Source organism: Equus asinus, chromosome 14 (genome assembly GCF_041296235.1).
Source record: "Equus asinus isolate D_3611 breed Donkey chromosome 14, EquAss-T2T_v2, whole genome shotgun sequence".
Classification (NCBI taxonomy): Eukaryota; Metazoa; Chordata; class Mammalia; order Perissodactyla; family Equidae; genus Equus; species Equus asinus.
In genome coordinates, this window is record NC_091803.1 from 30,669,284 (window position 1) to 30,682,939 (window position 13,656).

Sequence of the window (13,656 nt, forward strand, 5' to 3'; positions counted from 1 at the left end):
CCCAACTCTGCCATCTATTAACTGCACTTTTGAGCAAGTTTCATCTCTCTTAGTCTCAATCTTCTGTCTGTAAAATGGGGATATACCACCTACCTCCCAGAGTTGTTATGAGGATTAGAAGGAATAACATATTTAAGTGCCTAGCACACAATAGAAGCCCAATAACTATGAATTTCCTTCCCCTTCCTGTCCAAGGTCAACAAAAACCAGTCAGAGGAGAACTCAAGTTCAAGGAAATGCCTAAAAACCGCACTGTAGGTCTGGGCACCCAGCCATTCCCAAAAGAAATGAGTAACCAAAGACCTAAGGGAGGCATTTAGTGCCACTAAAAACAATCCGATAGGCTCCACTGATCAGGGTCCATGAACAGAGAACCTCTTCTACTACAGGGGGTGGTCAGATCAAGCCTGACAATATTGACCTTGACAGCTAAGGATTCAAAAATCACATTCTAAGTTTCTGAATGCAATCAAATCAGCCCAGACATTTCACCACTGACACCTTCTTGCATCCAAGCACAGCACAGGAGTGAACCAAACCATTCATTACGATTTCTACTAATGATACAAACCTAAACCAACGCCCTCTTTGTGTGAGATTTCAACATGTAGAGTGACAAGGCATCCTCATGTCCACGCAGGGAAACAATTTACACGGATTTGATGGAGCCTCAGCTCTGATTCCATAAACTATTGGCAATCTTCATTTCAAATACTCACTCCCTGTCAGTATTTTATAACTCTCAGATTTTAATAAAGCTTCAGAGGGTCTAAACAGCAGTTTCTTACTGGAAGTTACCAGGGTCCCCTAGGTCACCTTCCTGGTATACCCTGCAGAAGAGAGCGATCCTAGTGTTCCATGAAACGGAAGCAAATACTTGTTTAGGGTTTCAACACAGGTTATAAGGAAGGAAACAAAGCCTTTTAAAAGTCTCTTTGGTATTCAGCTGCAAAGGCCTCCAGACTCTCGAAAGCAGTTCACAGGAGGACAGGGTGGAATCCATCAGCGTCCGTCTGGCTAGCTGGCTGACTGCCCTGAGCGCTGTGAGCTCCTGCCTGACGTCCGTCCGCCTCCACACGGTAAACGGGCAGTGAAGGTACAGGAGACCAAAATCTGTCCTTCAGCACAACCTACCACCTCTGACTGTGATGTCCAAGTATTTTTCCTTTGGAAAAAAACTCCAAATCATTTTAATTCTATCTTGAATTCATCATCACCTGTGGCATAGCACAGTTTTGAGCTTTTAGAAGAAGGTAAAAAAATAAGTCAAACATACACATACTTGTAATTTTAAGTTACACCTTAATAATTCTGGATACTGTTATCTGTGCTTTTAAAAAACCTTGCAGTACGTCACCTGGAGAAATTGTCCTGGCTTGGTTCCACGGAGTTCTGTAACAATTCTTTTTTAGCTCCATCTATTGAGAAGCTGCTGAATGACTGTTATTACCAAGAACCTAGTTGGTGCGGCCTGAGGATCCTTTCAAGTTTCAACAGCTCTAAAATAGTTGCATTATCTTTAAGCACAAGGCGCAACGCATCGGAAAAACTACATCTAAAGTTTTTGTGGTTGTTTATATTTTTAAGTTCCAAGTCTGCCGATACTGAAAAGTGACAATATCTAGTCTCTCACTGCATGGCTCTATTTCTTCCCAATGAGTCAAACTACCCGTCTGGCAACCTGTGATTAGAATGTGCTGATTAGGAAGCTGGAAATTTTCTCTTGGGAAAAAAAGATCAGTAAATATTTCAGGCCTTCGGGTCACACAGTCACAACTGCTCAACTCTGCCACTGCAGCGGAAGCACTCAGAGACCAGAGGTGAATGAATGGGGGGGGCTCTGCTCCAACTAAACTTTGTGGACACCGAAATACGAATTTCAGCTAAGAAATTTTCACGTTACAAAAAATGTTGGCAACCATTTAAAAACATAAAACTATTCTTACTTCACAGGCTGTACAAAAAAGTCAGAGAGTCCAATTTGGCCTGCAAGCCATATTCCTGCTCCAAGTGAAGCCCTTGCCTCCTGCTCGCCCAAAGTGAAACATAATCCCGGTTCTAAAGCCAGCACACTGAACCAAGTTATTAACATGGTGCTGCTACGATAGTTTTAGAGCTGCTTTAGCTCCAAGGAGCCTTGTATCTCCAGGCTATAGTAACTAAATAGTAATTTTTAATGAATAAACATTGCCCAAGATCTCTCTTTTAACCATGAAATCCTCCACCATAATTTCTTAATAAAATAACCATAAGGAAAACTTGTGCTGAGTATGGTTCAATCAAATCCATAAACCTACTTTTATGTAACTCCAAAAGAACCAGATGTGGCTGCCTATGGAACCCACACACCCAAATGAACACCAGAAGACCTTGTATAGAGCTATTAATTTGAAGGAAGAAAAACCATCAGAGTTAAGTTACTTCACAAGCAACAGGGTTTATAAGGCAAACCCAGGATCCTGGAATACAAAGCAAATAAATCACCAACTCAACCACGTTGCAGAGGGTTACAAAAAATTTTATGCAAATTTATGATTCCCTTTAAAAACAGAAAAAGGGCAACTATAAATATTTGCTAAATAAATGCTACTTTTCTGAATGAACTCTATATTTCACTTTATCTCACTGGGGTTTCTATACACATTTTTCTTTTGTTCACTTTCATCTTTATTCATAGACAATATTTTCATAATGTGAATGGATCATCCCCAAATAATGTCTGGATTGATTATTCTAAGGAAAAGAGCCATTCTCCCCCTAAACATTCAGAAAGCCCCAGATTAGTCTCCACCTTGGAGAAACTGGCTGCCAAACTGTTAGTGCAACTGGTTAACAGACACACGCACATGCGCACACACAGGTGGGTATCTTCAAGGCATAACGAAGTAAATGAGGTATCTGAAACCAATATTAGTTTTCCTTAGAAGCTGCTTTAAAAAGGTACCCAGAAAGTATCCTCTGTTAGGAGATATTCTGAAACTCTGTCTACAGCTATAATTCTACCTAGGCTCCATAAAATCAAATTATTTAAACAGTTTTTCAATTTTTAAAAGATGCCCAATTCTTTTTTGAGCACTGAAATCATCTCAGGTGTGCTGCAGTAGAGGCGACCACAAGTGTTCAAATACCTGCAGCTAAGACTCAACCATAATTCCACATCAATGGAAATAAGCCTCCTTTTTATCCCACCCAGAACCTCATCACTACCACCTGTCAAAAAGGACATTTCTAACTCACTGTTTTACACCATTATCCACGCTCCGTAGAGATATGCGACATGTTGGTAACTGCACATTATGATTATGGTACTTTAGAGTTGTTTCTCTAAGAATCACTAGTGTAAGTAATTCATAGCAAAGAATGTGATTTTACACTTTAGGATCACCTACTAACTTTACGTGCAGTCCTAGTACCATCACAGGAGTAATTACCTAACGAACTGCTATAGCTGTAGGGTTACAAAAAATTTTATGCAAATTTATGATTCCCTTTAAAAACAGAAAAAGGGCAACTATAAATATTTGCTAAATAAATGCTACTTTTCTGAATGAACTGCTTTCTTTATTTTCATTAAAACACATGAAATCAACCTGAGGGTAACACCAGGCATAATAAGTAACACAGGAAAGTGAGAAATCCAAAAAAGTGGTAAGACACAAGATGGGGGATAATTAGTTACTGCTCTCTGGAAAGGCAGAATGTACTATAAATACCAGCTACTATAAGCCAACACTCTTGCAGAGTTCAAAAGCCTCTTTTCAATGAGTGTAATGTTAACTGCAAACTACATTATGGTCAAATATGAAATAGCTCACTCTTAATTCTACAGTTGACCTGCACATACTTCAAGTGGCACAAAACTAAGCTAACGAAAAGACTACCTGGCCGGTCATTCCACACTGGTCAAGATTCACAACTACAACTCTTACAAGAATTCAGTCCGGCCCACTTCTGTTTTAAAAATCCTTCCAGCAAAAGCTTGCATCACCTTCCTTCTTATCATATCTCCCCGATCAGACACCAACATGGAAGTTTAAAGGCTCTCTCTCCTAGAGAGGAGGGAAGGCTCTGTGGGATGGGCGTGAGGACCTGTCAAACACATTTTCTAAGTGCTTAGGGAAAATGTCACCTGAATGAGCCTGGAGAGTTAAACGGCTCACGACGCCCAGTTAAATCTCTTTATGACCCTTTGTATGTTTACAGATTCAACTAAACAAAAAGGGGGACGGGGCTCTCATTTTGATTCTCGGGGGTTAGGAAGGTTGTCGGGGTAACGGGTTTGGTCCGCTCTTTTGCCCCTCACGCCCCGGTGCCAGCGCGGCCCCCGTCGCCACGCGCCGGCCCATCCCAACCCCCACCCCGAGCCCCGGTGGCCGCCGGGAGCAGACGCCGCGGGGGCCGAGCGTCTGCAGTCAGCGCCCGGGCGGGGAACAATGCGGGGCTCCGGGCGCCCACGCTCGGCCCGGGGAGGGGGAGGGAGCCGTTCTCCGCCTGCGCCGCGGAACAAAAGGGGCCGGGCGCCCCGAGGTCGCGGAGCCGGCGCCCGGCAGGGAAAACTTTCGGAGGGGCCGGGGCGGCGGCGCTAGGGGCCGGGGCCCCCTCGCCGCGGCGCCCCGCACAATAGCCGGGCCGCGCACGGGAAGCCCGGCCGCCACGCCCCCGCCCGCCGCCCCGGGCTGCCCGCGTACCTGGTGGTTCTCCTTCCTGCCGCCCGCGGCCGCCGCCGGCCCGCCCGGGCCGCTCGTCATGTTCACGTACAGGGAGCGGGTGAGCGGGCTCCGCAGCGTCCACATCCTCCGCGCCAGCCACACGGACGCCAGGCTCAGGCACAGCCAGCCCGCCAACAGTCTCATCGGGGGCCGCAGCCGCTCGCTCCGATCACCGCCGGCGCCGCGGCGAGGAGGAGGAGGGGCCGCCGCCTCCGGTCGCCGCCGCCGCCGCCCGGGCTCGAGCCATCGCGCCCGACTTGCCCATCCAGCCCCTGCAGGGCCGAGGCGGGGGTGGGGAGGAGCGGAGCGGGCGGTGCACAGCTTCCCACCGCCTACTTCCGGTCCGCCCGCGGAACGCCGCCGCCGGCCGCGCCAGTTTCCACCCGGAGCACGGACGAGCGACCGGGGCGCGTTCTCGCCGGGACGCGCTCCCTCCTTCCAACGAGCAGGCCGGCCGGGAGGCGGGACAAAGGGAGCGCGCGTTCGCCTGGCGCGCGCCCGGTCCCGTCTAGACCGCGGCGCCGTATCCCGGCGGAGATGATTTTAATTGCTTTCCTTCCGAAGACTGTAACTGAAGCCTCCCGCTCCCTCCGGGGTGGTGCCCGCTGGGCTTCTGGCCTTTCCCTGCCTTACCCTTTGCTTCTGAGATCCTCCTCCCGCCCCCCGGCGGGACCTCCACCTGATCGTGCAGATTGCCCAGGGCGAGGAGGGGCCTCATCCCTTTCGCCCGTCGGGACACTTCAGACCAAGTTCTTGCCAGAGACGACGCTGCAGGTTCTTAACTGTCATTGGCTCAGCTGCATAGCTGCCTATCCTCAGTTAGAGTCAAGGAGCCCGACCCCCACCCCTAGGGCCTCCTGCAAAGCAAATGGGAATGAGGGGGAAGGGAAACCACCATCCCCCTCCCGACCTCTCCCCCTCCCCGCCAGGTGCCCCAGGTTTGGGGAACCTGGCAAGCTGCCGGCTGGACGTTTCTAAGAGGCCTCGGTGAAACCTCTGCCTGTGTTGGCAGCTTCTGCAGCTGGGGCACCTGCAAGAAATGCTTATTGTTTTTTGCTAAGGAAGATTCTCCCTGAGCTAACATCTGTGCCAGTCTTCCTCTCTTTTGTATGTGGGACGCTGCCACAGCCTGGCTTGATGAGCAGTGTGTACGTGGCACCCGGGATCCAAACCGCAAACCCGGCCCCAGAAGCAGAGCGTGGGAACTTAACCACTACCCACCCGGCAAGTAACGTTTTGATGTACTCATGACCCTGTCCAAGAATGAGACCCCAAATTAGAATCCCTGGTTGCTTGTTTCCTTAACACAGAAGTTGTACCCAACATTCTTAAAGTGAACTAAGCTCTAGGAGCCCTGTTTACCCAGGTGTTTCTTTGATCATTTATAGCATAGAGAGACCTAGCAATGTTTCAAAACTATAGGGTTACACTGTGTTCCTGTGTCTGAAGTCCTTCCTGCTGCTACCCAAGCTACAACTAAGGCGTAACATACAGTATTTCATGGGTCCTCTAGCTTTAACACCTTCCTAGGTTTGTTTAGAAAATGCTTTTTAATTTAACTGCACTAGAAGTAATGTGAATACATTTTATTTTAGTTCAGAAAAAATAAACCTTTCTGTTAACTCCAATATTGCACTTGAGAGATTGTCATTTATGAAAAGGTGATGTGGTGATCCACTGATAAAGAACGAAATTGTTCCTTACAAAACATTTTTATTAGCTTCTAAGAATCTCAGCTTGGCACCCTTCCCTAAGAGGGACATCCTGTTGCCTAAGGTGACTTAGGCTATAACAAAACAAAACAAAAAAACGGTGGGGCTGGCAAAAGAAGACGGTACTTTGTGTGCTTTCTTCCCAGTATGCTCCCTGACTGCTTCCTGCCAAAACCCCAAGGAGCCTGTGCTTTACTATATCTAGTTCAAACCTCTAGTGGTCCAGGCCCGAATCATCAAAAAGAAACTGGAGTAGCAAGTCCAAATAAGTCAATTTGCTTACCATGTCACCCTTCCCTCCTGTCTCTTGGGATCAGTATCACAGATAAAGCAGCTCTGTGCCAAAGAAAGCCATCTTTTTAGAGGGGGTGGGATGGGGAAGGGGATAAAAACAGCAAGAGTATATAAAAGGACATATTTCATTTCTGAAAACAAAGGAGACGAAAAGGTATGCCCTCCAACTATAAGCCTGATGAGCTGCAGCTCAGAGACTGCAAAATGTGTCAGATGAACAAGATACAACCAGATGGCTGATAGTCTGAAGAACTGGGGGTCAGGTGACTGCCACGAAGCCTAGCATCTCAAAGGAGCGGATTTTCACTTTAGACTTGAGCAACCAGCCTGGAAAAATAAACCACTCACACATTTTACACACTCTATAGTAATCACAAAATACACAAAATATAGTAATCACAAAATACACGTGTTCTTTACGCTTAGCAAGCACAGGAAGAGACCAAAGCACAGCGTGATCAAATGATTTGCCTAAAGGTAGCAGAGCAAAGGCAGTAGCAGACCTTTTCATAGAACCTGGTGTCCCAGCTCGCAGTCTTTCGATCCATCTAATAGGCCTTGCGCGCTCTCTCTCTTCTCAGAGAGCCTCTTGAATTACAAATGAGGAAGAAGGAAAACAACAAGAGCAAATATACTAAGCAGAAGTTCAGATTGCCCTCAGGCACTGCCCCCTTCCTTCATCTACTAGAATGTCACTACTGTATATTAAAACCTCAATTATCCATAATGGAGAGGGGAAGAGGCACAGATAACACATAAAGCCAAATATGAGCCAATCTCCTTTCTAAGGGGCTTTGAAATGCAGTCAGTGATATTCAAGAGACACAAAAATGACAGCCTCAGTGCTGAGCTCTGCTCACTGCCTCCTGACCAGCTCAGGGTCTAGCTTGGGTCACAGCTCTGTGCATAGGCCCGAAATCCTGACTGGATCACTTTCCTGTCTAGAACTCTAGGAAAGGGCACTTCTTGATATATGTAATTGTTCTTATCAGCTACAAGTTACAGCATTTTCTTGTTCTGGTTTCAATTACAAAGTATAATGTAAAGAGAACCCCGTAGGGAGAGGCACTTGGGTTTGCAGAGGGCACAAAATGTGCCAGTCACTGTTGGACACTGTCGTCTCCTTGAAGAGAAAATAGTCTAAAAAGAACTCATATAGTCACATTCTCTTTATGCTTCTTATAGATTTCTTTATGCTTCTTAACAACATTTTGGACTGTCAGAGAAAGGTACAAGTTTTCCCCAATAGATTCAGTAGGTGTGCCCTGTGGTTATTAAGCAATGAGCACCTCTGAAAAATAAAATTAGTAAATGTATCCAACAATTTTTTTAAATTAGTAAATGTAGGGGATTTTGGTCTGAATGTGGCTGATATTTCAGTAATATGCAATGCCATCCCTACGGTCTAAGCTAAGGTGAAACTGCAAACAGGTTAAACAAGAATTGGCAACAAAGTAGCAAAATTGGAGGAGGAGCCAGAAGACCTATAGAAGCAAGCACAAATAACGCAGTGCACTCTGGGAGATCTCCCACTGTGCTCATTAGCATAGTGGTGTGTCCTCTGCGCTCTTGAGATGGACTACCTGGGTTTGGAGCCTGGTTCTATGCTTCTTGGTTATGCAATTTGAGGCGAATAACTTCTCCTTTCTAGGTCTCAGTCTCCTCATCTGTAAAATGGTAATAATAATAATGGTTACCTATCTCACAGAGATGTGGTGAGGATTAAATTATTCTAAATATAAAAAGCTTAGTGTAGTGCCTCAACACACAGTAAGCTCTCAAAAAAATTGTTAATTTGCTCTTGTTTTCGCTATAACTGGATACATCAACCCTTCTGAGCCTCCCGTTCCTCATCTGTAAACTGAGGGCCATGATCCTGAGCGGCCTACTTCACAATACATCTATGAGAATCAGACGATCTGAAAGTTTCTACCAAGGTTATCATAATAAGGATGCTTCGTCCTAATGTGACTGTGGTCTCTGCGAAGCTACTCTCCATAAAACCTTCCCTCAGAGCCCCTGATGGGAGCTGCTCCTTATAAAGTGTCTATTCCCAGACCCCTTCCTGAGACTCTGAACTAAGGAAGTGAGGATGGAAGCGGGGAAAGGAATATAAAACACAAAACTGTAAAACATTCACACCTCAAATCACAAAGTCAGGCAGCAAACTCAAGTCATCTACTTGGCGGGGATGCCTGTCTTCTTAGTAGGAAAGCCTTGCCCGCTCTGATACATAGAACTCTTCCCAGCTGGCTCATCTGTACACTGCTGTGCCATTTCACCTGCCTAGAACCTTCCAAACCCACGGCTTCCCTCCACGGCAATCTTATACCTGTTTCAGTTTATGTGAGGGGTAACATCAGAAAGACAAAGAAATACCAAGAAAATAACTTTATTGAGGACATGCAATACTCCAGGCACTGGACTAAATGGAATAGAAAGCAAAATAAACACAATGCCTCCCCCTCATAGACCTTACTGTCTAGTGGGGAGGCATATCCAAGTAATCACAAAATGAAGATACAATCACAAACTGCTGAGTGCTAGAAAAGAATTGTATGTTGTTGGGAGAACTTGTAACAGAGAGACCTAGCTTAACTGGGGTGGGAGGGGGGAGTGTTCAGGGAAAGCTGCCCTGAGGAAATATGGCTTTGTGGCCCTCGTTTTGACATCTTCTTGCTAAGCTCGAGTTTCCGAGTTGCCCAAGTTCCTCTGGACCATAGGTGCACCCAGCAATTGTGAGAAAAGAAATGGGATACCCCTCCGAGCCTTCTGGGAGGTGAAGACTCACGGTGGGCCACCTAACGTACTTACATTGTGCATATACACAACTGCGCCTAGGGTCCTTCAAAGAAATTTGCACATAAAATAACTTAAGCCACTTAAAAGAATATATGTAGTTTTTTAAAAATATGTGTTTCAACTCAGCAAGGTCCTTCTAGCAGCAGGTTTGAGTCAGAGCTCTGATAAAAGAGTGAAGGCAGTTGTTTTCATTCACTTTCCAGGGCATTTTCAAAGGTCCAAAGATCTTCTTTCATCTTGTTTTGAGTATATTTTCAAAACATCCCTGTCCTTGGCCTCTTTATTGCTGTCTCCTGCATGTTTGTGGGTTTGGTCTCATGAATAGTTGCTTCCTCTCCACCCAGCATACCATGTAACTTCATGCCACTGTGTTTTCATATACTTATTTTGAAACTATAAAGCCTTCTTATTTTGTGACTATAAAGCATTCAAACTTGTGATTTATATGAAACACATGAAAAAATTGCATGGTACAATGAGAAAGCTTTTAAAACTTAAAATCTAAATATTTCATAGTAGACAAAATATGTACATGTGTACATAAACATAAGTGATCTTGAAGAGTTTGTGTAACATACCACAGAACCACATCTCTGCTGGCATGAAAGAGGACCACTATCTCATTTTTGCACAACCACAAACTGGTCTGAAAATGAGGAAGAATGCATTTATGAAAGAGGATACTTGAGCAATCAACCAACCTGAAAAATCAGACAGAACTATCTCCCTTCTCTGGCGAAAACTGTGATTGATTTTTTTAATAGCCACAACTAATGTGAGTTGTTTTAAAACTGAGCCTAGCATCGTCCTTAAACTTATTGTGTGCACAAATCATTAAATCCAGAGGAAAGGCATTTGGTTATTAGAGAACCAAACCCTCAGCAGAGTGAGACGCCCACGGCTGCTTTTCTCCAATCACGATTTCCCCTTACCAAACATCCTTTGTGCCATACAGTTTCCTAAAACTGACAAAGTCAACCCTGGAAGCAGCTATTAAGCTATTCTACGATAGAAACTTTATTTCTAACTTCATTAGCTTTCTATGCTCAAGTCTTTCCAAAAAAAGTTTTAGATATGTCAGGGACACGTGGGCATCAGAGGCCAGCAGCTTTTCCGACACCAAGAAGACTCTTTTCTTCAGCCAGCAGAACTCAGATTCCACTTTCCTCCTGCCTCTCACCCCAGCCCCGGGGGCGAGGGTGGGAATGGGGGAAGCCAGCTTTGCTTAGGAACCCCACTAACGTGTAGTTTGGTGTTTGTGGATATAAAACAGGCTATTCTCCCACCAGGAAAAGTCAATTTTATAACAAAACTATAAATGAATGTTAAACAGACATCTCACAATTTTTAATAAACGCTTTAGTTTGTTAAATGCACTTTTTTTTTGCTTTCATCAGGAGACATGTTTACAGCTAAGTTTCACCACATCTACAATGCTCATCATGATTATTCAAAGGAATAAGTCTTCAGGAAAAAAATCCAAGTTACTCCTGTAGGATTTGATAGTACAATGGACTCATTTTTAGAATCTCCAACGCCCTGTTTGATTCATAACCTGGAGTTTCTCCATTATTGTGCTGTAAATAGCAGTATATTCATGGATGTATTTCCATCTTGGCACATAGTAAATCACATCATATTTGAGGACATCTAACATTTATTAGCTCTTTTACCCCGTTTAGAACTTATATCTATTTGGACACAAGTATCAGGAACACATTATATTTTTGACGTATACGTTTAAGGACGTTTCAAGGAAAAAAATTTGAGTCAGGTCTTTCTGAAATGGTAGGCAGTACATGGAGTCAGTCATAAAGTTGCCCTGAAAAAAATTCTGGAAATGAGGAAATATATAAAATTTCTATCTGAGAATCACACTTGTAAAAAGCATGCATATAATAGATTAAAGAGATGCAAAGACACCTTTAAAAAAGGCAGGTCCCCAAGCCAAGACTCCGCTGCAAATTGACTGCAGGAAGGTAATAACATATTTATAGAAATAACAGCTCATTGTGGGAAAGAGTTGAGTCAAGTTTGAAAACACAGGAAATGGAAAGTCAGGCTGATTTGGCAGCCGATCTATATCACCAGCCCCGGACACAGTACCCCAGGCCACTCTGCTCAGTGCACCAGGTGTCTGTGTGGATGGAGATGCGTGCATCCATCATATCAAGGCTCCATGACATATCCATTAAAATCATCCTAAATCACCATGTCCTTCCTTCCATGCTCAACATCCTTATATAGGGTGGGAATGTGCTGATGGGAGAATGTAGTGCCTGTCTCATTGATGGTTAAGTTTCTCAGTATAAATTAGTAAATAGCTTTATTTGGCACTGTTCTGAGTCTGGTCCATGCTAATGTGCCTGTGAGAGATGATTCCATTCTCAGTGTACCCACATGTCAGGTTTCTATACCAATAAAACTTCAGACAATGATGATTTACCCACATGATGCTCCTTATGGAAACTGAAGATGACCAGCGAGCCTTCCTTCACCGAACAGACATCAGACCTCACTCACTGAAAAGTACAATGGACAGGAATGAGAGCTTTCCCAGATCCTTCAAGTATGCTTGTGGTTCTCCTTCAAGGTCTGTTTTGTCCCACCACACACTCCCAGTTCCTGATCCCCATGTCAATTTATCCAGCTCAAAAACATGCAGAAAACTCAAATTCTAGTTGTATCTCTAATATTTTCCATGTGACGTTGGAATATCACTAACCCCAACTATTTTGTTGTAAAAATGGTAATTAATAAAGACCACCTGTAGATAAAGTTATGGACCTGGATCAGAGACTTGTAAAGTCCCTTCCAGTTACAAGATCTGTTCGTTCACCTGCTTACTGTCTTTCATGAATTATGAGTTTTGTGCATTTTTTCTGAAATGCTAATATAAACATATCTGTACTTACATAGTACACAAGAGAAGTGGTATAATTTTCTGCATTTTTCCGCACACTTTAAAAATAAATCTCACAAACTCAAAGTTCCATTACACTGCATAAAATAGGAAATAATTCACTACAAATAGTACATACCTGTGACAAAGTTTCTAAGTGAAGACATCTTTTGCTTTTAGAGTTGTGTGCTTGACAAATTGTCAGTTCCTTATGACCCCAAACCAAAATCCTTGCATTTCTTCTCCTCCATATTCTTCACCCTCTCCCTTAGCCTGACATGCTGTTTCATAGTACAAGGCTTGCCCAGTCCCCTGGGAGGAAAAGTACTCCAGAAATGAAAATAGATGTATTTCTACCCCATGAAATTCTAGATCTGGGCTACAGCCTCACTCTTTATGAAAAAGAGCCCCCTACAACAGCGCTGCAAGAGTACCACACATGCCACCAACAACAACGACTGCACATAGTAGGCGCCAGACATGGTGCTGTGTCCTAAATGTGTTCTCTCTTAATTCTCATTGCAATCTAATGAGGCTGATATTATTATTACCACCTTTTTTTTTTTTTTTTTTTTACAGAAGAATCTAAGGCACAGACAGCTTCCATTGCACAGCAAATGAGTGACTGAAGTAGGATTTTAAAGTAGACAGTCTGATCGCAGAACACACATTCTTCCCACAATGCTCTGCTGCCTCCTAGCGTTGCTCACCAGTCCTCAGCGCACAGGCATCAGAAGCCCCAGGGGTGCGAGCAGGTTCCGGTGCCGTCCCAGGTGTAGTGATTCCGAATCTTCCTGTAAATGGGGAGTCTTCAACATGACTCACGAGGGAGAAGACAGAGAAGAGGTCCTTAGCAGAAGCAATATGTACTTTAAAGTATTTAATAGTCATGAAATTATTTTTAATAAGGTAATTATTTTTAGTGTTGAGATAACCTAAAAAAAAATGACATTTGTAAATAGCAAGTCAAATAGCAGTTTGTGTAATCACTTCAGGAAAACCTTCCAAAATAAAATAAAAACAATTTCTATGATCTGTAAATTTAAGTCAGGCAATTCACCCTCTGTAGTGTACAATTTATAAGTTTTGACAAATGCACACAACTGTATAACCAACACCACAATCAAAATAGAGAATATTTCCATTACCTAAAAAAACTCCCTGCGTCCCTTCGTAGTCAACCCTTCTGCCCACCTTCAGGTCCTGGCAACCACTAATGTGTTTGCTACCCCGCTAG

At 44.1% G+C, this 13,656-nt stretch overlaps 2 protein-coding genes across 5 annotated transcripts in view; both read right to left on the minus strand.

The window, feature by feature from the left end:
* METTL9 (methyltransferase 9, His-X-His N1(pi)-histidine) overlaps positions 1–7,327 on the minus strand; it is a 43,858-nt gene extending 36,531 nt beyond the window's left edge. For 2 of the 4 annotated variants that reach the window (XM_014864755.3, XM_014864754.3), the window contains exon 1: positions 4,689–6,329. In XM_014864755.3, the coding sequence (XP_014720241.1) occupies positions 4,689–4,853 (165 nt within the window). In that variant the 5' untranslated portion in view covers positions 4,854–6,329. Of the gene's footprint in view, positions 1–4,688; positions 6,330–7,218 lie in introns of those variants that run through there. The other 2 variants (XM_014864757.3, XM_014864756.3) reach the window with 2 other exon arrangements.
* A 3,531-nt stretch (positions 7,328–10,858) lies between these two features.
* LOC106846160 (collagen alpha-2(I) chain-like) overlaps positions 10,859–13,656 on the minus strand; it is a 75,634-nt gene continuing 72,836 nt past the window's right edge. The window contains exon 16 of the mRNA XM_070484704.1: positions 10,859–13,239. The gene's annotated coding sequence lies outside the window, so the exon portion shown is untranslated. The remainder of the gene's footprint in view (positions 13,240–13,656) is intronic.